This window comes from Tamandua tetradactyla, chromosome 9, assembly GCF_023851605.1.
Source record: "Tamandua tetradactyla isolate mTamTet1 chromosome 9, mTamTet1.pri, whole genome shotgun sequence".
NCBI lineage: Eukaryota > Metazoa > Chordata > Mammalia > Pilosa > Myrmecophagidae > Tamandua > Tamandua tetradactyla.
This window is the reverse complement of record NC_135335.1, coordinates 35,203,029-35,230,747: the sequence shown is the minus strand read 5'-3', so window position 1 is coordinate 35,230,747 and position 27,719 is coordinate 35,203,029. Positions and strand designations below refer to the sequence as shown.

The following is a 27,719-nucleotide window of genomic DNA, read 5'->3' as shown; positions in this document are numbered from 1 at the left end:
GAGCCAGGTGAGAAGTATAATCTAAGCTTTAAAATGGCCACTCTGGGGTGCAAGGGTGGTTCAGTGGTTCAGTGCTCGCCTTCCATGCGGGAGACCTGGGTTCGATTCCCGGACGATGCACCCAACCCCGCCCCCCCCAAAAAGACCATTCTGGACATCACCAGGAATCTGACTCTCTCCTTCCCTCCTTTCTACCTGTGACCTAAAGGCCACCAGCATCTCCAGCCTCCCACCTGCCCCCTCGGCATCCTCATCACAAAGCATGGGCACACGCCTGGCTGTTCTGGAAGGAGGGATATTCTGCGCCAGGACATCCGGCCCAGGGGTAGGCTGCAGCCCCAGCTCTGATGCACGCAGACCCCCTCTGGCCCCAACTCTGGCCCTGCATGCTGTCGCCATCTCGGCAGAGGCCGCCGTCTGGCCCGGGCTGTGATCCCACCAGGAAATCAATACCGGACTGTCATCCGCTTCCCCCAGCGCCGTGGAGCTGCTTAATTGTATGGATATTGGTGCTGCCGCCAAGGCCTCGTTCGTTCGTCAGAGGCGTGCGGACACAGCCGTGCTTGGCTGAGAGGTACATTCATTAGGGAGCCAGCTTTTATCGGGACTGCCAGAGGGACTGGGGGCGAGGGGGAAGCAGGCAGGCACGCTTCAGCCCCTGGGCGCAGCTGGCTGCTGCCCATAGCAGCTGACAGTCACCCGGTGCGTGCTGACTACAGGCACAGTCCTAAAACCTTACAGATAACCAGCTCACGACAGCTGGCCACACTCCTATCGTGCTTATCAGCCTTGTCCCCATTTTACAGATGTGGTAGCTGAGGTCCAGAAAGCCAAAGTCACATGTCCAAGTTCACTCAGATAGATAGTAGGGTCAGTGGCTCTGGGTGTTGAGCCACTTGCCTGTGCTGCCTCTGGAAGCTGCTGCTGCTGCTAATGATGATATGGAGAATAACTACAGCAGTTTGCATTTATTGGGAGTTAGCAGGAGCCAGGCACTGTACTAATACCTTTATGCGTATCATTTCACTTCAGCTGTCTGAGATAGGGTTGAATTTTATTTTATTGTATATTTGTTATATTTTATATTTTATTTCCTGTTTTTATTCTTTTATTCATGTTTTAGTATTTTGTGTTTATTTTGTTTTGTCATTTTATATTTTATTTTTGTTTAATTTTATCTTCATTTTATAAATGGGTAGACTAGCCTGGGAGAAGAATGAAGGCTCTCTCTTAAGGCCACAGAGCGATCAAAAAACTGCTGGGTTTTTTGTTTTGTTTTGTATGGTGGGGGTCACATTTCATTCTTTTTCCATGTGATTATCTGTTATTGCAGCACCATTTGTTGAATTTCTTTTTTTTGGGAAGTTCAGGGGCGGGAATTGAACCCAGGTCTCCCACATGGCAGGTGAGAATTCTACCACTGAACTACCCTTGCACCCCTAGCTGTTTTGTTTTTTAACTCAAGCATGTCTGGCTCCAAGCCCCGGCTCTTAACCACCCCCCTCTGCTGCTTCTTACTCGCTTGCTGTGTGACTTCCTGGAAGTCACTGCCCCTCTCTGGGCCTCAGTGCACTTTCGAGCCATCAAAGAGTCTTTTCTGAGCTCCCATATGCCCAAATTGGAGTTGAGGGAGAGGATGCCACAGTCTCCACCCTCAGGATGTTGGATCTCGGCTTCCAGCCCCAGGCAGCCTTTATCACAGGGTGGGAGAGAAGCCCAGACCACTTGCAACCCAATGACTGGGTGCTTGTCAACTGGGCTCGGGCTAGTCCCAGAAATTCTGATTCAGGAGACCTGGGGTGGTGCACAGAGACCAGGTCATATGGAATTAGATTCCGCACTGCTCTGCTCTTAATTAAAAAGTCTTAGGAAGGGAACACATTCTCTATCCAATCTTCAAAGTGGTTACTTCAGGCATTTAACAATTTAATGCAAAATTAAACAAGTAAGATTCTTAAAGTAATATGTATTCATATTAAAACATTCAAGCAGTATAGGAGGGTAAAGGAATAATTGCAGCTTCTCTCCTTCCTACTCGGCCTCCTGGAGCTATCCCCCAAAACCGCTCTCCAAACACTTCTGGGTCACCCACTTTGAGACGAATGCAGTGCGGGGGACATCAGGGAACGAGTCCGAGAAGGTCCCTGCAGAATCTACAGAGATAGTGACCATGGCAATTGATGTCTCTGGGGTGCTGGGGTAACCAGGTCTAATCTGAGCTGCTTTGCCCAGTCCTTGCCATGTGCTAGGTTCTAGGGTTTTCCCCCTTTTATAGGCAAGGATGGAGATGATTATTTAACTCATGATTTTCCAAATTTTGTCTGAGTTCAGCCTGTATCAGAAGCACTTGGGCCAGCCAGGCTGGAATGCAGAGTCCTGGGCTTCAACCCACCCAGTTCCTGGAGTTAGGGCCAGGAACCTGCGTTTTTAGACACGTGCCCCAGGTGTATTTGATGTGAATTTTGAGGACCACTGCTAAGCTGTTCTGAAGAGACCGTGGAGGTGGTGGACTTTGAAGAGGCAGGAAAGTATCACCACTCACAGAGGGCAGCCAGGGCAAGTTGCAGAAGAGGGATGGAGCTCTTCCTGATTCTGGGATTCTCCCAGTGTAGCTGAGCCTTCCTTCTCCCCTCCCCCCTTAGCCCAGAAATCTCTCCCCCTCCTTCCCGACATTTGCAATTATCCCCCCTTCCAGCCTCCAAGGGATCTCAGCTGTTTCTGTTGTATTTTATTAGTCAAGTGGAACATTAATTAAAATGTGAGAATAAGAGATTGAGAAATGAAATAATAATAATAATAAATAAAACTCAAGGAAGAAAAGAAGCCCCTTTAAAGGGCTCCGCAGTAGCAGAAACCTTTAACTGTGTGACAATGAGGGAGGCTGTCACCTGGTGTTCCCACTCTGCTGGACGATTCAGTGCTGCAGGCCTTGGGATGTGGCAGGGGTAACATGAGGATGGTATGAGTTCAGGGAGTCGAGAGAAACCAGGGTCACCAGGCCACAGTGGGGCTCCAGGAGGCAGGGATATGGGGAAGTTGAAAGAATGGGATAAACTAGACCCTGTGGGAAAAGAAAAAAAAAATCAGAACTACTTCCATCCTCTCCATTCTTATACTCTTGCCTTCCTCCCCTGGTGAACTCCTATTCATCCCTCAAAGTTCAGCCCCAAAGCCCCTACCTCTGAGAAACATAGTTAATCCTTCCTTCCCATAGACTATGACAGCCCTGTGATCTGTTGCCTGTTACAGTTTGGGTTATAGGTTATATAGTTATTCCAGGCCATCGTTCCTGTGTGCCTCCCCCACCAGACTAGCCGAGACTGTGGTAGATTTTCCATCTCAGGAGCCTCAGTACTGAACAGGTGCTGATGAATATCTGTTAGAAGAACGAGTGAGTTTGGCCAAGGCAAATTCTGGGGCTGGTCAGCTTTAGTCCTAAATTCCTCCTTTCAGATCATCTTGCCCCCACATCCAACAAGTATAAAGCCTTCACAAGCAGACTGGAGTTATCTGAATTTCTTTTTCGGACATTCAAGGTTTTTCCTGACCTACCCCTAACCTACCTCATCAGCTGCCCTTCTATGACTAAGTCCCTGAACCACCTGCAGCAGAATCACCTGCAGCCCCACCCTGAGACCTACTGAATCAGAATTTCAGGGAGTTTGAGAACCCCATCTGCAGACAGCTTCAGGGAAATGGGGAGGAGGGTGGGGTAGGAGGTGGTGGTGGAGAGAAGGTGCCACGAGCCTGGGATATGGGGCTCTGTCAGAAACGACCAATAGACACTCTCTCTCCTCCAGCCCCAAGGCTGCAGTTCTCTCCTTTGCCAGGCTTTAATGTTATCTAAATTAAACACAGCAGTCCTAATGATACAAGGAGAATTATTACACACCTCACTACCTCCTGACAAAGCCTCTAATTGAGTCTGTCATCCTGCGAAGGCTGTGAGAACACCCTGCATGGTCCGCTCCACCACCCCCCCCCGCCCCACCCTGCCCCCAGAAGGGAAGGGGCTGTGAGGCTAGAAGGTAGCTTAGCAGGACACCCATCTGTTTCATTTCACCAACGTCCTAGAGCTAAGAATCCCCCTCCCCACCCAGGCCTGGCTGGCGGAGGTGGGAATTGGGGAATTGCGCCTTTGCAGTGGAACGGCACAAAACCCCCCTTCTCCATCCTCCCCTCTAGACCACCTTCCCTCCTCCCACCAATGGCCTTGGCATTTGAAGCCTTTTCCCGACACCCCCAGCCTGCACCCTTGGGTCCTCACGTGCCGGTTTCTAGACTCCCAGCACTCTCTGTGCCTTTGCACTTTTGGTCCCTTCTCCTATTGCCCCACCTGATAAAATCCAATCCATGGTTTTAGCTCTACGCCACCTCCTCTGACTATCCCCACACCTCTGGGAGAAGGCATCTCCCTGCCTTCTGCATGCATACAATAACCTTATAATAATCATATTGACGGTGGCTAACATTTACTGAGCACTTACTATATTCTGGGCCCTCCGACCCTCTGTTTCATATTTAGACCCTCACTGCTGAGGGCGCCACTCTCTGTTCTGCCCAGCGTGGTGAGGGAGCGGGGTGGGGGGAAAGTGGTGGTGATGTTGAGATGCCTCAAGAGGCCCTCGTGTGCTCCAGTTTGGTGTGAGAAGTAGTAAAATAATCCCCATGTCCCAGAGAGGCATCGATATGGCTGGAGAAGACCAGGTTACTCCTCTGTGGCCAGGCTGTGGTGTACAACTGTTTAGTCAAACACTGGCTTAGACGTTGCTTGTGGAGGTATTGTGTGGGTGGGATTAGCATCTGTGCAGGTTTGAAAGGATGTATGTCCCCTAGAAAAACCATGTTTTAATCTAAATCCCATTTCATAAAGGCAGAATAATCCTTATTCAATACTGTGTTTGAAATTGTAATCAGATACCTCCCTGGAGATGTGATTTAATCAAGAGTGGTTGTTAAACTGGATTAGGTGATGACATGTCTCCACCCATTTCAGCAGATCTTGATAAATTTCTGCAGTCCTATAAAAGAGGAAACATTTTGGAGAATGAAAGAGATTCAGAGACAACCAGAGATTGCTGCAGCACCATGAAACAGAGAGTCTACCAGCCAGCGACCTTTGGAGATGAAGAAGGAAAACGCCTCCCGGGGAGCTTCATGAAACAGGAAGCCAGGAGAGAAAGCTAGCAGATGACGCTGTGTTCACCATGTACCCTTCCAGCCAAGAGAGAAACTCTGACTGTGTTCGCCATGTGTCTTCTCACTTGAGAGAGGAACCCTGAACTTCATCAACCTTCTTGAATCAAGGTGTCTTTCCCTGGATGCCTTTGATTGGACATTTCTATAGACTTGTTTAATTGGGACATTTTCTCAGCCTTAGAACTGTAAACTAGCAACTTATTAAATCCCCCTTTTAAAAACCATTCCGTTTCTGGTATATTGTATTCCGGCAGCTAGCAAACTAGAACAGCATCTAAAATCAGTTGACTTTTAAGTGAAGGAGATTGCGCTCAATAATATGGGTGGGCCTGATCCAATCAGCTGGAAACCTTAAAGCAAAGAACTGAGTGTTCCAAGAAGAAATTAGGACTCAAAACTTTAACAACACTCCTACTGTAATTTCCAGCCTGCTTACCTGTTCAAAAAAATTCAAACTTGCCAGCTCCCTCAACTGCATGAACCAATTCTTTAAAATAAGTTTCTTTATATTTTTCCATACATCTACATCTGTAAACACATACGCACACATATTTGCACACACACATACAAACATGTATGTCCTATTGGTTTGGTTTCTCTGGAGAATCCTGACTAATATTCCAGGGAAGGGGAGCTTTCAGCAAGGACCAGGCAGAGACAGACCTGTGTGGACAAAGGACGGCAGAGCAGGCAGGGATGAGGCTAGGTCAGGGGAGAGATGATGTGACAGATTGTATTTTCGGGATGGCCGCAAACTCTCCCATCTCAGGCGCTCACCTTACAGTGAAGTGTTAACACTCCTTTCATGGAGAGGAGGGACGGACGTTTCCTTGCCCTGAATCTGGCTTGTGACCTCATGGCACCAGGGATGCTTCTGTGGCTGAGTCGTAAAAGGTGACACAACATCTGCTTGGTTCTCTGGGAATCCAGCTGCCATGCCATGAGGAAGCCCAGATCATTTGGAAAGACCTCAGGCAGGTGTTTCAGCTTAGAGCCCCAGCAGCAGCTGCCAGCCATGCCCCCGAGGAAGCCTCAGAGATAACTCCAGCCTCAGCCTATGTCTGATTGCGGTAGCACCCGAGATCCCAAACCACCTCGCTGAGCCCAGTCAACCCCCAGAACTGAGCAGGATAATAATAAAATGCTTGTTGTTATTTTAAGCCACTAAGTTTGGGGGCCATTTGTTACCCAACAATAGGAAACCAGCACAGATGGCGACTTCTGAGATTGAGCCGTGGAGGTTGAGAAGATGCTCAAGTGGGGAATTCTAAAATGACCAAAATGAAGTTTCCTCCACCGGGCAGGAAGGGGTCTTGAAATGAAGTTCCAATCTAGAAAGGCATTATTTCTGCATGCTTGGTTGTTTGGACAGGAAGTCGCACCCTTTATGCCAGCCGTGTGACCTTGAGCAAGTCACTTTCCTTCCCTGCGCGTCACCCCAAATAAGGGTAAGAGTTCCCTTTTGTGGGAGGGAAGATGGTGGCTGTATGGGCCTGTCATTTGGTGCTACACATGTGCTACCCCTCACCACCATCCCCCCCATAGCTGAGCACAAGACGGGGTGGGGGAGAGCTCTGCCATCTCCCTTCCCCACCCCTGGTGCCTGGACACTTGTAGGCAGCACCTAGGGACATATATTCTCCAGGTTCCACTTCCTTTGCAGCGCCGGAAGGCAGGTGGTCGATGGCCAGCTCGGCCTGGCTGAGCTCTTTGCTCATTACAAGTGCCTGCCACTTCCGCCTCCTTCCTCTCCAAGGGCAGCTCAGCAGGGACCTAATTCCGAACAGGAATAAAACAGCCAGAAATCTGCTTCTTCCTCCATTCCACCCCCTCTCCCACCTGCCCGGAGCTAAACTTGCTGCTTGCTCGGCTCCGCTTTAACGGGACGGGGTCTGAATGAAGACCCAGATCTTCCCCTCGGCGGGTTTGGGGGGTTCTGGTCAGTCACCCCTTCTGCCTCTCGCTTGGCCTAAACCACTTGTCCGGATAATAGAGACTCGTTATTGAGCAGTGATTATGCGCCGGCTCTTTCCAAGCACAGCTTCATCTCTGCCTGCTGGAAACACAAGCTAACACGTGAGCTTAGCTTAACGGAGGAGAAACTGAGGGGCAAACAGTCACTCTCCCAGGGTGCAACTGAGCTAGAATCAGGCCAATCTCACTTCGCTCGAGGATTATCAAAATAGCCTCTAAATTCAAGCTAACCTTATTGTGATGATGGGAAAATAGACCTATTTCTTCTCTCTTCCCTCCCTCTCTTCCTGTGCATGAAATATGACCCCTCTTCTCCAGCACCTCACAGAGGAATGACCAGTTCCCTTCTTCCAAAGGGATCTTGGAGGCTGGTGTGAGGGACAGGATTTACCAAAAAAAAAAAAAAATAGCTGAACTATAAGAGCTGGGTGTGAACCCCAAGAGCTGAATGGGGTGGAGGAGGGTTTCTCTTTACATCAGGACAGAGAGAGGTCACTGGGGTCAGGAAGGGTCTCCTAGAGAAATAGGACTCGTGCTGGGAAGGAGGGATGCGATTTGGACAGGCAGAGGGAGACTACAGGTGGCCCTGATGGAAGGGATGGCATGAAGCCCTGGCGGCAGGAACGACTGACCCCGCATCTAGGGGGAAGTGGGGGAACCGTAGGACTGAAGCAGAGATATCTGGGAGAGGAGTTGTGGTGATGAGATAAGGGATGGGGAGGGGCTTGCCCACAAAAGACATTGAATTCGGGTCGGAGACCCAGCACTGGGGGATGGGCTCGGTGAGTGAGTGGTAGGTGGGGCCCTGCTGTGGGATTGACTCTTGCTTAATGGGCTGATTCAACAAGTGCCTGTCCTGGGATGGTCCCTCTTGGACCACTAGATATTCTTCTGTTTAAAAGTTAGACTTCGTTTCCCTTTTTGATTCTAGAGAACCAGTGAACATTGGATATCCTGGTTGGTAGACTTGGCACTTGATGTCATTGCCCCATTCAGTCCTCACAACAGGTCGCATGGTAGGGGTTATGAGTCCCATCTCCTGCATGATGACACTTTAGCTCAGAGAGGTTAAGAGACTAGCCTGAGGCCACACAGCTCTGATTTATCTCAGCAAAGGGGTTCTTAGCCTTCTCTTGGCACCCCCTCCCGCGGGGTGTGTATATGTGACGTATTTTGCACCGGGGTCTTTGAGGCTGTGTCTCTGTATTTAGATGTACTGGGGTTCACTGTGTGTCCCTGTGTATGTTGTTGTGTGTCTCTTTGTGTGTTCCTGTGGGTCTCCATGTATGTCTTTGTATTTCATGCAGGTACCTTTATGTGTTTGGGTCCCCATAGGTGCCTGAGTGTTTTTGTCGCTGTACTGTGACTGTGTGCCCGTGTGTCTCCACACTGAGCGTTCCCGTGTGTCCTTGTGCATGGCCCTGTATGTGTCTGAGTTCCCACAAGTGTCTATGTTTTTGTTGTCCTTGGATGTGTCCTTGTGTGTGTCCGTGTTTCCGGTATCTGTGACTCTGTGTGTCCATGTGTCTCTGATGTGTATTCCCGTCTGTCTGTCTTCGTGTTTCTGTGTGTCCAATATTAGTTCCCATGCTTGGACATCTGTGTGTGCTGAGTGTCAGTGCGATGTCTTCTGTCCCCATACCCCACCTTCCTGGACACTCCATCCCATCCTGGGAGATGGTGACCCTGGTCTCTGTCCCGTCACAGACCAGCCTGAAGGTTGTGACCTGGCCAAGGCAGCTCAGTACTCAGCCCTCCATCCCCAGCCCAGAAATGAAAGTGTCAAGACTTTGCAGAAGGCACTTTGACAGCTGCAGCGAAGCTACTTGGGACTTCTCTGGAGAGGAATTAAAAAATGACTCTTAGTAATGAGGTGGGGTGGGCTGACCTCTCTGCATGACTCCAGCCAGAATTTATTAAACTTTCTTTTATTAATTTCTTTTAATTTCCCTACCTCTTGGGCTCGAGTGGGGTCATCAATCACCTGGCACCCGCAGCCTGAAGCACGATCTCGGAGCTGCCACATGCCATCCGGCCACACCTGTCGCCGCCAGGCAGCAGGGCGCCCCCCCCCCCCCATCCTGTACCCACTCACAGGCCGAGCTTATCCTTCATCACAACTCTGTAATCACTGCATTCTTCTCTTCACTGCCGTGTGGGGCGGTGGCTGTAACTATAATTGGTTGTGGAAGAGGGGAGCATGTTTATGGTGGGGGTGGGGTGTGTGTTTAAGTTAATTATCAACTGGGCACTCAGGAGCCCTTGGGCTGGCTCTCTCTGTCTGATGCCCCAGATCCACCCTCTAAGCTTCTCTGCCCTACCCCATGGTCTGGGAAGCTCACTTTGTCAATGGTTCCTGTGTCACTCAGGGTTCTCTAGAGAAACAGAACCAACAGGAGAGACCTGTAAATATGAGATTTACAAAGGTGTTTCATGCAACTGTGGGAATAGAAGAGTCCAAAATCCGCCGGGCACGCTGTGAAGCTGGCGGCTCCAATGAAGGGTCTGGACGAACTCCATAGGAGAGGCTTGCTGGCTGAAGAATAAGTGAAAAAGTCTCTCTTCTTCCCTAAAAGCCTTGAACTGATTGGATTATGTCGTTGTGGGAGGCATGCCTGAGTTGATTGCGGGCGTAATCAGCCACAGATGCAATCAACTGACGGATGATTTAATGCACCAGGCTTCTGGTTTATCAACGGCCATGAAATATTCTTGCAGCAACAGTCAGGCCAGTGATTGCCTGACCAGACAACTGGGCACCATCACTTGGCCAAGTTGACACTAGAACCTACCCATCACAGTCCCATTGGCCAGTACCTTTCTATTGGGGTTGGCTAGTGGATGTCCCCAGAAGGAGAGCAGAGGCAGAGAAGAGAGTTTGTATATTGAAGCCCTGGCTCCCTCTTTGTGGGGTCCCTCACCCAAAGGTGACAGCACCTGTCAAACCCTTCTGCAAACAGCACAGTCTTTCTCTGGGTACTGGTAACTGCTGCCTCCTTTCACCCCTTTGGGCTGGGGGTGGTAGCAGGTCCCCACTCTGACCTTCTCTGAGTGCTGCACTGTTCCTTGTGGGCTCCTGAACTCTGCCCACCCCCTCGTAAATGGTCTTTCTTAGATTGTTCTCAAACTATCTTTACTTGAGGGTGCCATCTATTCCCTGCCAAGCAATACACAAGCGATATGCCTTTCTCTGCAGCCCATAAGCGGATACATCTTTGCTGTTTTTATTTTTATTTTTTTGCATTGTCTCTATTTGTTTCTGATGACAAAAGTATCCATTAGGCAAAAGTCAGAACTGTCATTTACCAAGGAGCCACTCGATTCCCATCAAGCAAGATGCAGGCACAGTCTACATTTTCTCACAATAGTCTGCGAGGTACCTATTATTATTCCTATTTTTCAGATGAGAGCCTGAGGCTCAGAGGGAAGTCGCTTGCCCACAGTCATACAACAGCTTGGCCACAGACCTCGGAATGGAAACCAGCTCTGAGAAATTTTAGAGTCTTTTCAGTGGCTCTATCCCTGCCTCCCCCTCCCCAAAGCCTCTTGTTTGTCTGAGCATCACCCATGACCATCTTTAATTGCTCTCAGACCTCAAAACCAATAAAGGAAAATCCATTTGCTGTAGTCAGCTGGGCCCTAAAGTAGCCCTGGGCCCTAAAGTAGCCTCGGCCTGTGGCCACTGCTGAGCCCAGGATGCTCATGATGGCTGCCCTAGCTGGAGTTAAGGGCAGCCTTTCCCTGTGATTTCTCCCCACCCCAGTATCGGTGCCCTAGATCTGTGCCCACAAGCAGTTCCTGGCCAGGTGCTGATGGAAGCATTAGAAATGATGATGGCTAAGTGAGTCTGCAGAGAGGAAATAAGTCTTCCTGCCTTCGGCCAGCCCCATCCCTCCACCTGCACATGGCACTCTCTCCTGAGTGCCTTCCCCTTCTTCTCCAGCTTTTCTAATATTACCTACTCTTTGCGGCCCCACTCAGCTGCATCTCATACTCCAAGCTTGATTAGACATCTCTAGTTGATAGAAATGTCATCCTCCCACATGACTCATCATCAGTGCCATGTGTCTTGGCACATAATTGTTCTCTATTTGTTTCTATTGTTTTTGTCTAATCCCTGAGATGCCCTGTGAACTCCCTAGGACAGGGGACCAGTTCACTCCTGCCTCACTCACTCTCTGACTCACTCATTCATAGACTCACCCACTCATTCATTCATTTACCACCTACAGTATTCTTCTGAAATGCTTTCTGGTCACCTTTTGACCACACGTGGATGAGGCCAGGGGAAAGGACCCATCATTCAGAGGTCCAGGTCAGATACTGTCCACTTAGCCAGACTGAGTCATGTGACCTTGGTTTTACAGATGACTTTGACCTTGATTTGTCTGCCTAGAAATTCATGAGGTTTTGGGTTACTTCCTCAATGGGGACTCTTCTCAGGTGGAATTTGGAGTTTTCTCTGTACCGAGCAGAAAAGTTGAAGAGGTACTGAAGGTTGGTGAGCCAGCAGGCAGGACAAAGCCCCCTGTACCTTGCTCCCTCTTGACCAACTACATTTTCAGCATCTGAGAGGTTGTCTAATATGGTGGTTAAGAGTCAAAGTCTTGGTCTTCCACTGGGTGATCTTCGACAAGTTTCCTACCTCTCTGATCCTCAGTTATTTCATTTGTAAAGTGGGAATAACTGTAATGCATCATTCAATTTTTACAATGATAAAAATGTAAAAATGCATAGAAAGCACGTTGCTTAAAGACAAACAACTAGTGTTTGTGACCAACTAGTGTTGGCTGAAGTATTTTTATTATCGGTATTTAAGTATTATTTATTATCCTCATTTTACACCCCTGAAGAAACTGAGCCCCAGAGATGTTGAGTAAGGCCCCAGAGAATTGATGGCAGCACTGGAATTTGGACACAGGCCTTCAGAGTTTGAGGCAGAGTCGAGGTTGTACCGACTTCGCTTTGGTACAACCTTGGCCTTTCATCACTACCCGGCATGGGATGAGCTACCTGGACCTGGGTCCGTTTGCTTCTTTGATTTTCACCTGTTAGCCCTTTGGCTGCCAGTAACAAAAAGGGTAGCAAAGACAGCCTTAAACAAAAAGGGAATTTATGAGCTTCCATAGCAGAAGAGTCCTGTGATGTGTTCAAACAATGTCATGGGAAACCAGTTACTTTCCACTTCCTGATTGACAGACCTTTGTGGTGGCATTATTCACAAGCAGAGTCTTCCCATGAGGTGGTAAAGATGGTTCCCTGCAGTTCCGGGTTTACAACCTACCACCCCAGTAGAAAAACAGGCCTCCTTTCTACAGAGTTCCAGCAAGATCTCATTGGCCTGGCATGGCCATGCATCTGCCCTGGAACCAATAGGGGTGGCCAGGGGGCGGGGGCACGGGAATTCATGCTCTGATTGGCCAAGTCAAGGTCACATGGGTCCCAAGGCGGTACCAGCCCACCCAGAGCAACAGGGGTGAGGGGAGGCGAGGGAGGGTGATTCTCCCTTGTAGACCTGAGCTCTGGGGCCCCGGTATGAGAACAAAGGGGAACCAAGCCCGGGCAGGCAAAAATAACAGCCACCCCCACAAAAGGGAATAGGAAGACTTTTCTTTTAAGTTTCTTGGGAGAATTATTTGTGATCTCTTAAAGAAAATTTCCTGGTACATGCTAGATTCCAAAATAGAAGTATTTTCTTGTCCCTGATACTCACTGATCCAGTTTTATCCCCTTGCCCTTTCCAGCAGTCAGCATCCCTCCTCTGACACCTTCCCTACCTCTGTCTCTCTTTCTCTGCCATAATTGCCTGGACCACAGCCAGGATTTGGCCTTTTGTGAGGCCCAATACAGGGAAAGAGGCCCCATCAGTCAGGACTGCAAACAACAGAACTCAACTCCAGCCACATTAGCTTACTTCACAGGGGAAAGACCTAAAGTTCAGGTCTGAGGCCAAAATGGGGGCCTGGCAAGGGTCCAGGCAGCCATGACTCCTAAACCATCTTGTCCTGATGCCGCGACACCACTCAAGAGTCTTAGAGCCTAAGTTCCAAGCACATGAGAAGACACTCAACATCATGGGTCGTCAGGGAAATGCAAACCAAAACCACAGTGAGATACTACTTCAACACCAACCAGGATGGCATAATTAAAAAAAAGAAAATAATAAATGCTAGCAAAGACGCAGAGAAAGAGGGACCCTTATACATGACATTTGGCATTATGGAAGGGCGTCACCACTGTGGAAATCAGTTTAGTGGTTTCTCAGAAAATTGAAAATAAAATTACCATATGACCTGGCAATTCCCCTTCTAGATATATACCCTGAAGAATTGAAAGCAGGGATTTTGAACAGATATTTGTATGCCAGTATTCATAGTGGCATTATTCACAATAGCCAAAAGTAGAAGCAAGCTGAGACTGTCTGAAACTGATGTGTATCCTTAAAAAGCCATGTTCTTTAATCCCGATTCAATATTGTTGGGTGGTATCTTTTTTATTACATGTTTCCATGGAGATGTGACTCCACAAGGGGTGCGAACTTTTAATTAAGTGGTTTCCATGGAGATGTATCTCTACCCATTTAAGGTGGTCACTTACTGGAGCCTTTTTTTTTTTTTTTTTTTTTTTAAAGAGAGAGGGAGGAAGGGAAGGAAAGACAGAGAGAAGGAAGGAAGGATGGAAGGGAGGAAGAAAGGGAAACATCTTTAAACATTTTCTTGTTTTTATTGTATTTTGTTTGTTTGTTTGTTTTTTTTACATGGGCTGGGGCCGGGAATCGAACCGAGGTCCTCCGGCATGGCAGGCAAGCACTCTTGCCCGCTGAGCCACCGCGGCCCGCCCCTTACTGGAGCCTTTTAAGAGGGAACCATTTAGGAAAAAGTTTCAGAGCTAACACAGACAGAGCCGTTTGGAGATGCAGAAAGAAAACGCCCTTGTGGAAGTTGTTTGAAATGAAAAACCAAAGGACCAGCAGACACCAGCCATGTGTCTTCCCAGGTCGGCCTTTCTTGAGTCATGGTATCTTTTTCTGTATGCCTTAGTTTGGACATTTTTATGGCCTTAGAGCTATAAATTTGTAACTTCTTGAATTCCCTTTATAAAAGCCAACCCATTTCTGGTATATTGCATTTCTGGCAGTGTTAACAAACTAAAACACAAACCAAGTGTCCATCAATGGGCAAATGGATACACAAAATATGTATACATTAGATGGAATATTATTCAGCCATAAAAAAGGAATGAAGATGTTCTGAGGCATGCAACAACATGGATGAACCTTGAAGACATCATGCTGAGCAAAATAAGCCAGGCACAAAATGACAAATATTGTATGATTACTTTTTTTTTTCTTTTTTTTTTTTTTACTGTCCAAAACTTCTATTCTGGGCTCAAAAGATCAGTGGAGTACCATGCTGGAGGAAGCAAAAGAGAAATTGTGATGGAGAAACTATAGTGAGAACTCACTTGACTGTGCCTATTTGCACTTACTCCCCACCCTTGAGTCTAGTAGTTTCCAGTCAGCCCAGTTCTTCTATGTCAGAATGCTGTAGAATGGAATTTGTGAAGTCCCTTGCCACATTGGGAACAGAGTGACATGGCATAGTTCTGATACATTTGTTGCTCAACAAAATTGGACATCTTGATCCCACAGCCTTGCCCCATTCCACACAGGAACCCATGGTGCCTGGAGTACCATTGTTTACACAAAGAGAAACTGCCATGAGTGACTCAATTGACCATGTCTCATGGTGCCCATGAGACACCATGGGACTTGGGGTCCCAAGACCAAAAGCTTCTGATAAGCCTAGTTCCTGCCTAGTGGGCTACTGCAGACAAAGATTTGGGGGAAGTTATCCCTCTGCCAAGAATACAGGTGGATGCAGGAGAGCCTGGCCCAGGAGTTGATCTGCAAAATTGGATTTCTAGGTCTCCTTTTGGTCCTATCCAGGCAGGTTCCTGAAATGCCATTATTTCCAACCACCATAGAAACAGAGCAGACTGAGTGCTGAAATATCTTGCCTTTGTTGTTGCCAAATTGTGCCATCTGTGAAAGCTTGGAATATGCCATCTTGGGAAGTTGTTTTCCTGGTCCTCTCTCCAAGTCCCTTTGGAATTCTTCTGCACCCCCTGCATGAGACCTTGGCCCTGTTTTGGTACTGTTCCCTATCCATGAGACATGACTTCCAATGGTATAAGCCTCTGTAGCACTGTGGGAAGTGAGGTCCAAGGATGATCCTTGCCTTGTGCACATGAGTTGAGAGTGACTTAGACTCAAGGATACAAGTAGATGAAAGGCTGGAAAACTTATTCCATGCAGGCAGTAACCAAGAAGCAGCTAAGGTACCTCAGTCCCTATCAAATTGACTTTGTTCTTATCTCTAGTTGGATGCTGATCTCTTTTTTTTAATTCTTCAAAACTGTTGTATGTGGCAATGCTGACTTTCAAAGATGCAGAACTCCTACTCTGAGTTCCAGGTGTCACACACTCATGTATACATATGGTCTTGAACAGTTTTTACTCAAAAACTTTACAGTGAAGTTCAATTCATCAAGGTCCATGCATGCTGCACTTGTAATATACTTCCTCTTCTTAAATATGAATTTGTAGCTGTAGAGTTTCAGATGTTTGTGGATGATTTTCTTGAACTGCTTGGAAAGGATTGTTGCCATCAACAAATGTCACCAAAAATGTGATTTTCTCAGTTTGTAAGATCTCTTCTTTCTGATTGAGGTCACCAAATGCTGTGTCTGTATGATCACTCTTATATGAAATATCTAGAAGAACTAAATGCCTTAGAGATAAATGGTAGTTTATATGTTACCAGGGTCAGGGGGGAGGGAGGGTGGGAAGAGAGAAATGTAGCTTTAATGGGTGAGTAGTTTCTGTTTGAGGAGGTGAAAATGAAGTGTGATAGATGCTAGTGATGGTAGCACAATATTGTGACTGTAATTAATACTACTGAATTGTACACTTGAATGTGCTTCAAATGGGAAATTTTATGCTCTATGTCAGTTACTGCAATAAAAAGTAAAAAAAAAAGGTTAAGTCCCTGGAGAGTGAGCTCGATAGCCCAGGCTCAGACCAAATGCTGACCCCTTGGTGCTGGGAAGTGGGGCAGCCTGACTGGTCTCCCATCACGTGTGGCTTGATGGGGAAAGACAATTGTCGAAGGAAAGAGGGATCCTTCTACTAGAAGCCAAAGGATAGACACAGGCGGCCAAACTGCCACAGCGTCTGGTCCAGACCACACGTGGGTCTTCCCGGGGCAGTGGAGGGGAAGATTTGGAGTCCCGGGTTCCTCAGCAGGCACCTCGCTGGACCTATCTAAAGTCAGCACCAGCCAGACCCTTCCTCTTCCACCTTTCGCCACCCTGACTCACTGCCCGGCATTAGTGGCAGGTCTAATCAGGGTACAGACTCTATGTAGTCAGAGGCTGAGCTCTAATTAGCTTGGAACATTGAGATGGAGCCTGCTTGGGGCTGACAGCAAGATAAATATGCCTAATGGCTGAGGTGATTTGGAGTTGGTTTTCATTTTTCTCCCCTAATAAGAGAAGTGACGATGTGTGTGTGGGGGGACTCTTGTTATTGCTGGCGGGCCTGATGGATGATTGGTGGCTTCCGCCATGTCTCATCCTCCACTCCCCTGCGCCGGGGGGCCGGCGCACCCACAGCGCTTCCACCCTCCTTGGAATCAGCATGCATCCCCTACAGATGACCCAACACGCAGTTCAGAAGTCAGAGCCTCACTCCTCCATCCTGACGCTTTGAGAGATTGGATTCTGAGCTGAAGGATGGCTTCAGGTATTTCTTCTTTCAAACTACTTTTCATTGAAAAGAATAATTCCTTAATTTAGTGAGAAGAAGATGTAACCAAACCATCAAAGAGAATTTTTGCAAAAGGAAGAAGAGACTCCGCATATTCACCACCCTCCTAACATATTAGCTAATTTTCATTTGGGCATATTCTCCCCTTCCAGGAACAGCTTTTGAATAATCGAGACCTGAGTTCAAATCTGGGTTCCTCTACTCCTTGGCTGTGTGTCTTTGAGTAGCCACTTTACTTCTCAGAGCCTTGGTTTCCCCAAGGAGGTGGAATAATTCCAATCTGATAGGGCTTTGGGGATTGAGAGAGAAAATGTGCTCAGGGCACTCGGGGGGTTTGTTGGCCCTTCCCTAGATCCCCCTCTCCTCTTTGTGCTAAGCCCTACAGGAGATTAACACAGACCCTCTTCTCAGAATGTTCCCTCTGAAATATCAACATCTGCTAAGTTATCAGGTTTGTCATCAGGGAACAGGGAATGGAATAGCAAACAGGAAAGTTCTGCAGGGAGCAGTGAAGAAGTCCTATTCATGGATAGAACATTCGATCTAGAGCCACATTCCCTCGCCTGATGGAGACTCCAGTGACCAACTGGCCACTGGTCACTAGCCCCTACCTCAGACTAAGTCACAGATACATACACCACACATGTACGCTGTATATGTACACATATATGTACACATATGTGCAGACATGCATGCATATATGCACGCCATACAGACACAGACCCACATGTGTGCACTCACATCTGCGCACGTGCACACATACATACACAGGGTGCCCATGTGCTTGCACATGTGCACACAATACAGACATGGATTCCCCACCTATACGTGACTGCACATACACACAGGGTGCACACATATGCACACGCTATACATGCAGATACAATGACATTGCGCATAAACCCGCCCATGTGTGCATATACTCCCTGTCAGCTAAGTGCATCAGACAATGCTCCCCGGAAATCTGCAAGGTGTATCCAGCTCCACAGTATCCCTGCAGATCCCTGGAACCCTCCCTAAGCACGAGCTCCACTCAGCATGCTCCGGCTGGGCAGAAAATTGCTCCCTAGAAACAATCTGGACCACACAGACCTACAATTGGCTGCTCAGCATGGGTGTAAGACCTCGAGATAGGGGGTGAGTGGGCATGGATCAGGGTTATGGGGCTTCCAGCTTCTACTTGTCAGCTTAGACTGTGAGTCTGGAAACCTGGCCTGGACCCTAAGCCCACTGTCTAGAACATGGCGCTCTTGAGTGTGACATGCCAGCTGGAGCTAGCCCCAAAGCTTTAATTTTTTTGGTTATATGGACCAATTCTTCTCCCCTTTAGTTTGCTTAAGCCAGTTTGGGTTGAGTTGTCTCTCATTTGCAGCCGACAAGGGGGAGGTCATTTCAGGGTTAGAGGGCTCTATCTTTCGGATGACCGTGTAGTAGTACACAGAAAAGGTGATTTGTGGGGCATCAGGAGTGAAGCGGATGAAAAGGCCTGGAGAAGGTGCAGGCGGTGGGAGCAGACACTTGTCTGAGCCCTGTGGAGCACAGTCATAAGGGGCAGGCAATGCAGAACAAGAGCCCAAGAGGAGAGGGCAAACAGAACAAAGTGGAAACTGAGGCAGGAGAGTTTCACAAAGGAGCCATGGAAACTCCTCCCTGCCTTCCCTGATTTCCTCCCTCTCCACCCCCCATATATTCATAATTCAACAAGCAACTGGATCTCTCTCCTGCTTTAAACCCTCCACTTTCCTATTGCCTTGAGAATAAAATCCAAGTTCCTTACTCTCTGCCCCCAACAAAGCCCCAAAGACCCGGCCCCTGCCCGCCCTTTCTTCATCCTGTACCTTCCCCTCCCTTGTCATCCCTTTTTGTGCCCCAGGCACACTGACCACCTTCTCCTTGCTCAAGTCTCGCAAGCTCGTTTTTACCCCACCTTCGCACATGCTAATCTCCTCCTGGAATATTCTTCCCACCCATTATTGCATGGCTCACCACTTTTAGTCTTATTTAATGTGCAAGCATTTTATTTTAATTATTCCTATTTGAAGGTCCTTATTTTTGGAGAACAGCAAGGCCTTTTATTGTCCACACTTTCCATTCCTTAAAGCCTTCTGTGATTTTTGGCAAATGCAAATGATCCTTACTGCTGGGTTTTGGCATTACTCCAGATAAAACAGCAAATTTATCTTCAATCCACCTCACCAGCGCTTTGTATCTTTCTGCAATGCCGCAGCCAATAACACACTGCAACTTGAGCAAACAGATAGGTCAAAGGTTTAGAGGGCTCTAGTCAGTTTCTCCCAGGTGGTTGGAGCTTTGCATGAGGCAGGAGGGCTGCTGGCACCCTCGTAGTCCACATGTGTCCAGTCTCCTGGGTTAAAGTCTTATAGGATTGAAGCGGCAAAATGTTAGTGATCTCAGAAACATAACACTTATCAAAGACTGAATAGTCATTTGAAGATGTTTTCTGGAACTTTTCCACTTGGCCTTCACAGCATGAGCTATAAAAATCACTGCCATACTTGGCAAAGCTGAATATTCCACATCATCTGTGAAAGGGATTTGTCCAAAGGCAAAACTCCAGGAGTCTTTTGGGTAAAGATCAATCAACCCCACACAGAAGGCATTTCCAAGATTCTTATTTTTTTAAGAATTTCAGGATGTCCCCTGCATGAATGTACAGGTTTTCTATACCACTGTTGACTCTAAAGGAATACTTCATTTCAGAAACGGGAGTTTCTAGGAGTTTTACCATCAAGCCACAGAAAACTGCTACATAGCCTTTGTGCCATCTAATGTATTCTTCACTGATAATTCTAATGTTCCTTAGAGAGCCAACAGCCTGTATACAAATACTACATATCTCTGGAGACCCTGTCTTTCTGTTAGGATCATTGAAAAATATTCAAAGTCTTGGAGGGCCTCACAATGGGAGGTGATCCAAACTGATTGCAAATGCGAAGCAATGGTTCCAAAGAGATCTGGTCTGGCTGGAAGGCTTCATTCATCAAACACTACTCCCCCAGCTTCTAAGTTCTCAGACACATCACAAGCACTGGAGTTTTCGGGATGAGAGCTGTTTCTTTGAGTTTGTTCAGATGGGCCATTTTATTTGTCTAATGACAGGTCTCTTCTATTCACTTCATATTCCCTTGCAGAGCTTTCATCCTTTCCTCTGAATGAGTTGAATAGCTGTTCCATCACGAGGCATTAAGGAAGAGCCCCCCTCCTCAGTTGAACTTTAACTGTATAAGGACTGGCCTCTCTCGAATGCGGGGCACCTACAACCTTGGAAGGTCAGCAGGCCTCCTCCAGCCTCCCGGGTGTCCTCTGGCCTGCCTCCTGGTAGCCAGCCCACCACTTTTTGACAATCCCATCTCCCACTCAAATGACTGCCTCTCTGCATTAGCCTATTCCACTATCACACACCCCCCCCCCGCCCCCAGTGTGTATTATTCTTCCATCTCATTCATCTCTATTTGAAATAATTAAATCTTCTACGAGATGAGTAAGCCCAATGACCAGTCTTTCTGTGGACCTGCTATGTCACTAGTGTCTAGAAACTACACTTAGTACCTGGTACATGCACAAGAAATACTTGCTGAATGAAAGAACGAATCAGTGGCTGAAATGAGAATGGGAAATTTCTCAGCAGATTAGGCACCAACGAAGTTGTTGCTCAATTGGGTCAAAAGCCTCCAATGGAATAGGTAAGGAGGAGTCTGTATTATAGATATCTCCCCAGTGTCTATGAAGAAAGAGCAAACATTAAATGAACTCCTTTCCCCAGAATTCCTGGGATGATTTGCATGATTTTGGACCAGAGAGCAGTTTCAGTATGTTGACAGGAAAAGCAGAATATAAAGGAAGGGATTGAGTATATAAAAGTTACCGGTTTCTGTAATTTCAAAACCACCCTGTGGTGGGACACAAACCCACACATATGATAAAATTGTATAGAACTAACTACACAATCACATACACACGTTACAAAATAAGTACAAGTTACACTGGGGGCGATCTGAATGAGATCCGTGGATTTTACCTATGTATATCCTGGCTGTGATATTACACGATTTTTTTCAAGATGTTCCCGTGGGCAGGGGCACCTGGAAGAAGAATAACAGGATCTCATTTTTTTTTTAAATTGTCGTCGTCGTTGTTTTTCTTACAGCAGTACGCGAATCTACAATTAACTCAAAATTAAAACTGTAACTTAAAAAAAAAATTCAAAGGCAAGCTGGGTGGGACTGCTTTTGGTCCTTCTGCAGCTCAGGGCTCATAAAGACTCTACATATCCGTGGGACATTCGAAACAGGGAGCAGAGGGGCTTTAAGAGAGAGGGACGGGGGTACTCAGGGGAGAAAAGGAAATCAAAGGACACTTTTTGTTTTCTATCCCTTTTGGTGTGTATCTTTTTTTCCATGTCTCTCTCTTTCTCTTTCCGTTGTCTCTCTCACTCTTTCCAACTCTACCTCCGACTTTTGACAATGCATCTCTTTTCAATCGCGTGATGCTATCAGTCTCTCTCGCCCTGTCTCCTCTGCGCCCAACGCTCTTTGACAGCGCATCTCCTCCGGAACTGGGCGCAGAAACGACCCCGCGCCGGCTCCCCACCCTGAAGCCCACGCCTCCTCGCTCGCCCCTTCGTCCCCCGCCGCCCCCGCCCCAGATTTCCCGCGGAGCAGGCGGGCTGGGTCCCGGCGGGGTCGGTGCCGTCAGCAGCCGCTTCCCGGCGGCCGGGACCCTCCCCGCTGCCCTCCCCCGCGCTGACGCCTCCCGCGCTCCTCTATAAGCGGCCGCCCCGCAGACCAGCTGCCAACCCGCGCCCCGGGTCCCGCCAGCGCCCCCGGACCCGCGGACCCGAAGGACCGCCGACTGGGAAACTCCGGATCGGGAGCCCCGGGATTCCAGACTGGTCCCGCGGAGCCCGCGCCGGGCAGGTAACCGCCTCCGACCCCCTCTCCGCCGCCTTCCCGCTCGTCCCCCGGCCCGGATGGGGGGCGCGGTGCCCGCTCCAGGGGCGCGCCGGGAGACGCCGCCGCTTCTCATTCCCCGAGGGTCCCGGGGAGAGCGGGGTCCCTGCACAGATGCGGACGCGGCGCGCACCCCTGCCCGGGGTCTCTCCCCACCCATCCCCACCCCAGCGCGGCCCCGGAGACCCGACGGGAGGCACGGGCCGGCCGGCTCGGCCCTCGCCCCGGTGTGCTCGCACCCCGGCCTGGGGAGTGAAGGTTCAGCATCACATCCCGGTGCGAGGTTCACGCCAGGGTGTTCCAAGGCGTCCGCGGCAGAGCCTGGGAGTTGGGATCCGAATCCTGATGTGAGAAATCGAATTCGAATCTCAGCGTTAGAATGGGGATCTTAGCTCTGCAAGGAAGACTCAGCGCTGGAATTAGGATCTTTCAGCGTTAGGAATGAAATTGCTGGCGTTCGTCAGAGAATCTTGGCATTAGAAATAGTAGCTTAGTATTACAAACAGAATTTGAACCTGAATCTTTTTTTTTTCCCATCACAAAGATGTAGACTCATCATCATGATCATTTCTTAGAATATTTGCATCAATTCAGAAGAAGAAAAAGAAAACAGAAAAAAAATCATACATACCATACCCCTTACCTTTCCCTTTCATTGATCACTAGCATTTCAATTTACTAAATTTATTTTAACATTTGTTCCCCTTTTTATTTATTTTTCATCCATATGTTTTACTCATCTGTCCATAAGGTAGATAAAAGGAATGTCAGACACAGGGTTTTCACAATCACACAGTCACATTGCGAAAGCCATATCATTATACAATCATCTTCAAGAAACTATGGCTACTGGAACCCAGCTAGAACCTGAATCTTAAGCCCTACAAAGAAAATCTTAGCACTGAAGTTAGAATGTTGGCGACTTCGTTGGAATTAGAATGCAGTCTTGGGGGCTTTGGGGACAGTCTTTACAGGAGATGGGGCCACTAGTATGCCAGCCACCTGCCCGGGTGCTGAAATCTTGGTGGTTACACACTTGGGGTGTCCCAGCACATGCTGACCTCCCCAACTCAGCCTCACATTGGGGGGCGGGGTTCCCCCAGCGTCCTGGATCCCAGACACCGCTGCTGTCAAAGAACGCCTGGAAGGGACAGGTGTGGCCCCAGGGCCGGGACCCAGCCTGTCACTCTGTCTCCCCACCCCAGACGCCGCGATGCCGGGCCCTTGGTTGCTGCTCATCCTGGCTTTGACTCTGACCCTGACTGATGTCCCCCGCGGCTGTGCCCAGCCCGAGGTGCCACAGCAGGAGGAGGCGGCGGCGACAGCGGTCGAGCGACCGGGCCTGGACGCCCTCCTGCGCCAGGCAGAGCGCCTCCTCCTCCTCCGTGAAGATCTCCAGCGACTGCGAGAGGATCAGAGTGAGGGCGACACAGGTGGGGGCGGGGAGGGGGGGAAGGGCTGGCCGGGAGCTGTGGGGGACAAGGCAAGACCCCTGGGGTATCCAGTTTTAGAGGGGTTGAGAGGCAGCGGGTGGGGACGGGGGCAGACCTGGACACAGAGTGAGGGGAGCTTCTTGCCTGAGGTCGTCCAGACTTTCTCCTGCCTTTTAAAATCGCCTGTTGGCCACCCCCTCCGCAAGGTCCTGAGTTGAACCGTACCTGGGACAGGCTTCCATCCCTCTCCTTTCTCAGCCCAGAGAATGTTTGGCAGAGAACAGACCTCCATGAAGAAGGCTGCATGTGTGAGAGAGGCTCTTTGCGTGTGACAGTTTTAATTACTACTTCCAAGGCACTTCTTAGATGCCAGGCAATGTTCTGAACACTTCAGACACCTCAGCCCACTATTTGATTTTCTTAACAACCTCGAAGAAAATGGAGGCTCAGAGAGGTTAAGTGAGTTGCTTAAAGTCACACAGTTAGGGAGCAGCAGAGCTAGGATTGGAGCCAGGAGGCCACGCCTTTGACCATCTATGTGAGTTTGTGTATCTGTGAGGCCTGAGAGGCAGGGGCAGGGCCATAACTGGGGTGGGTGCTGCAGGGAACATGCCTCTGCTGGGAGGAAGGCTGGGATGGGCACTCATGGGGGCCCCTCCCCCCATTGTGGGGGCCAAGGGGTTCCTTACTGGGCTTTTTCCTTCCTCAGAACTCCAGACCCTTCAACCTGATTGGCTGTACAAGCGTCAGCACCCAGGCAAAAGGGAAGAGGAGGCAGAAGAGGAAGCTGAAGAGGAGGAGGAAGAAGAAGGGGGAGCTGTGGGACCCCACAAACGGCAGCACCCTGGCCGTCGGGAGGATGAGGCTTCATGGTCACTTGCTGTAACCCAGCACAAGCGGCAGCACCCTGGCCGGCGGTCCCCTTGGCTGGGGTACACTGTCACCAAGAGGCAGCACCCAGGCAGACGACGGGTAGATCCCAAGGCCCAGAGGAGCTGGGAAGAGGAGGAGGAGGAGGACGACGACGATGAAGGAGAGGGGGTGCCTGAGAAACGCCAGCATCCAGGCAAGAGGACCCTGAGAGGCCTGTGTGGGCCCCAGGGAGCCTGTGGCCAAGCGGGCTTCCTGCTCGGGCTCCTAGATGACCTGAGCCACAGAGCTGAGGAGAAGCGGCAGCACCCTGGGCGGCGGGCAGCCCGGGCTGGGGAGCCCTTGGAGAAGTGAGCCCAGTTTCCTGTAAAGTTGAGCCTGGGGTCTGAGAATGTCCTGAGCCCTTTGGGCCCGAGCCTTTGACAATCCCCATCTTCCCTGCCTCCCCAGACCCCCTTGTATCCACACATGTCCAGGCCCCTGGTCTTTTCCCCTTCCTTCAGGGACACGAGAAAGCCAATCCAGGAGTTAGAATTCCATATTCACCCCACTTTGCACAGCTATCAAGGGGGCAGAGCCCAGACATACCCCCACCCCCACCCCCCACCCCGGTCTATCCCCTTCCTTAGCTCTGGCTAAGATGGCCCTTTTGTGTCTTCTAAGGGATTTCCAGAGTTGGGCAGGGTGCTTCTGGGGTGAGTGGCCAGGAGGGCTGGAGTGGGCTTGAAGCTGTGATGCCCCAAACCACTTCCACCCCTGCCTCATCTGACTGGATTTGCCATGTGTTAGGCTCGCCCCCAGGACCCAGGATCTCTTCCCTCCCTGGGCATCCTTTTGTGGGTGAACTCACAGCTGTGTCTGGTTGGGGGAAACCTACGTAGGTATAGATACCCGGTGACGCTGTACCGTGTAGTGGCTGTGGGAATGAATGTGTGAGAACGGGAGTATTGTAACCTCGTCCTGCAAGTGGTGGCTTGTATATAACCCTCTCGGCACCTTCCCCTTGGTGATAATCACCTTCCCCTTGATGATAAATCATCCCGATGATAATAAAACATGGACCTGCATAATCTCGGAGCCCTGTGGTTGCAGTTCTCTCTTAGCTGGTGTGGAATCTCTCTCTTCAGCATCAAGAGGGTATTTAAAAGGGGGTAAAACCAGAGTCCACTAGTTCTGTTGAGGGAATCAGGGACTATGGGGGATGAGACGTCCTCTTCACTGTCCTCATCTTAGAATACACTTGGGAGGTGGGCAGGGAATCTTAAGCCCTTTGAATCCCAGGGGAAACAGTCCTAGAGAAGAGAAAGAGCTTGTTCCAAGGCACACAGCCGGCCCAAGGTGGAGCCAGGTCAGCTTACTGCTCTGCCTGGAGTTTGCCTGATTTGAAGGATGGATAAGGCTAGTCTGGCTGAGGTCTATAATCCTTATGGTTTTGTGGTAGGAACTGACAGTCTACCTTTGACATCTGAGGGGTCTGAAGAGGGAAAAGGACCAGGCTGTAATCAGGGGACTCAAACCATTGGCCTGCTGGGGCCAGGCGAGGAGGTAGGCTGGTTGCAGGACAAGAGGGCATGGTGAGGACTGGGAAAAATTTGAGAGGTCATATAAAGACACTGAAATCTAAAAAGTTTAAGAAACATTGTATGAGTTAAACAATCATAAAGCACATACTTACACCACTTATTATGTCAGGCATCATCCTAACCACATTAGGTATATTAATTGATTTAATCCTCACAACAACCCTACTAGATATTATACGATTATACCCATTTTACCAGTGCAAACAACAAGACATAGAAATGTTAAGCAACTCGTCTGGGGGCTGAATTTGGCCAGCTCACTGCCAAATTCACTGACTTGAACGAAATGACAAAATCCTCTCCAGCCATGGGGCCTGAATTAGACCACGTCTGTTTGGTGGATGGATGGCTCTTTCGGCTTTTCTACAAATAGTTTTTGGTCACTTTTTCAGATGGGGGCAGGGGAGGAGGGCTGGAAGAGTAAGACCCAGTTTCTCTCCTTGGCATGTTCACAGCTCTTAGGTAGGGAAGGGAGCAGGGCAGGGATAAGAAGAGAGGAAGATGTGGGGTTTATAAGATATATTCACACCTGTCATCTCCATTAGCACTCCCAAGAACCCTATGAAATTGCCAGCATTTTACAGATGAGAATTCAACATCTTCATTTTCAGACCAGGGTCATACCCTGAGTTGTACAAAATGGCCATCCAACCTTGTCTGGTTTCTTTCCATACCATCAGGGTGCCCTCTGTTGAAAGCTCCTGAACACCCTACTGTCACCACGACAGGCAAGTGGGGCCCTAGCAAGTTTCCCTCTGCTCACAGAACCTCTCGGAAGGTGGCCACACTAACAGAAACATCAACCCCTTACAGAACTCGGTCTCTGCTAAATGCTTGCAGACACTCTTTCATAGAATCCCCACAGACGCCTCAGGAGGCAGGGCTGTCATCTGCCATTGTAGCTGAGGAAACTAAGTGTGGAGATGTGAAGCCCGAGGGCACTCTCCACCCTCTCCTGCTTCCCCACTCCATTGATGTGAGGGGTGTCGCTTCCTCCTGAGATATGGGATCATTTGAAGAGGGAACCCCCAGCCCCATCCATGTATGTTTTCTCCTTTTCCCCCGCTAGCAGTGCTTTGTGATGGAAAGGGCCTGGACATTGGCTTCAGCCCTGGACAAATGACTAACCTAGGAGCCTCAGTCTTCTCATCTGTAATATGGACAAAATAATTCCTTCCCACACATCCCTCAAGGTTGATTAATGTACCGAGCATGATAAGAGCACCTAGCACAGCATCTGGCATGAAGGACACACTTGGTAAATGACATTCGCGGCCTTAGTGCTCTAGGACCAGGAGGGACTTAAAGTGGGACCTCGGTGATCCACTCATTCCCTTCTTCCTTCAAACTCCAACCACTAACAAATAAACAGTCACTAGAGCTTTACTTCCTACTACTATGTGCCGCATTAGGGCTTTATCTTCACGACAGTCTACTTGATGCTCCCCAAATACCCACCTCCTCTCTCTGCTGGGCTTGCCTTTCGCTCAGCCTGGGAGGCTGGGGCTGAGCAGCCGTCCATGCTTCCCTACATTTCCCATCCTCCCTTGCAGTTAGGTTGGAATCACATGAGGAGTCCCAGCCAATGGACTGTGAGCAGAAGCACGACACTTCCGGCTAAAGCCGTCAGACGTCTAAGGTCTTCCTTCACCTTTTTCCTGCCATAGAGGCTTGGAAGGTCATGTCCTGAGATGGCAGAGAAGTGTGGTAGAGGGATTCTGGGTCCTGGCGTCACCAGATGAAGATGATACCATGCTAATCCACCGCAAACTTTGCACAAGCAAGGAATAAACTTGTTTTGTGGTAAGCCAGAGATTTCAGGGTTTGCTATCACAGCCAAACATAGACAGTTGTGACTGGC

At 49.1% G+C, this 27,719-nt stretch overlaps 1 protein-coding gene, 1 long non-coding RNA gene and 1 pseudogene across 2 annotated transcripts; 1 reads left to right on the top strand and 2 right to left on the bottom strand.

Annotated features, from left to right (window-relative positions):
* Positions 1–2,729: 2,729 nt before the first annotated feature.
* LOC143646045 (uncharacterized) lies at positions 2,730–27,397 on the bottom strand. Its single transcript, XR_013157239.1, has 3 exons — positions 27,317–27,397; positions 21,042–21,105; positions 2,730–3,061 (listed from the first exon to the last, which is right to left on the bottom strand). It is a non-coding gene; the product is annotated as an uncharacterized LOC143646045 (long non-coding RNA).
* LOC143646044 (archaemetzincin-2 pseudogene) lies at positions 19,049–20,004 on the bottom strand (annotated as a pseudogene).
* On the top strand, positions 23,186–24,783 carry TRH (thyrotropin releasing hormone). The gene is made up of 2 exons (XM_077115092.1): positions 23,186–23,405; positions 24,115–24,783. Exons 1-2 carry the CDS (start codon positions 23,186–23,188, stop codon positions 24,627–24,629), a joined length of 735 nt encoding a protein of 244 aa, XP_076971207.1. The 3' UTR covers positions 24,630–24,783.
* Positions 27,398–27,719: the final 322 nt, after the last annotated feature.

Bases quoted from the DNA above. Each gene is read 5' to 3' on its own strand.
- TRH (XM_077115092.1), top strand. From the start codon at position 23,186: ATGCCGGGCCCTTGGTTGCTGCTCATCCTGGCTTTGACTCTGACCCTG. The intron at 23,406-24,114 runs GTGGGGGCGGGG...TTCCTTCCTCAG, and splicing joins TCAGAGTGAGGGCGACACAG to AACTCCAGACCCTTCAACCT.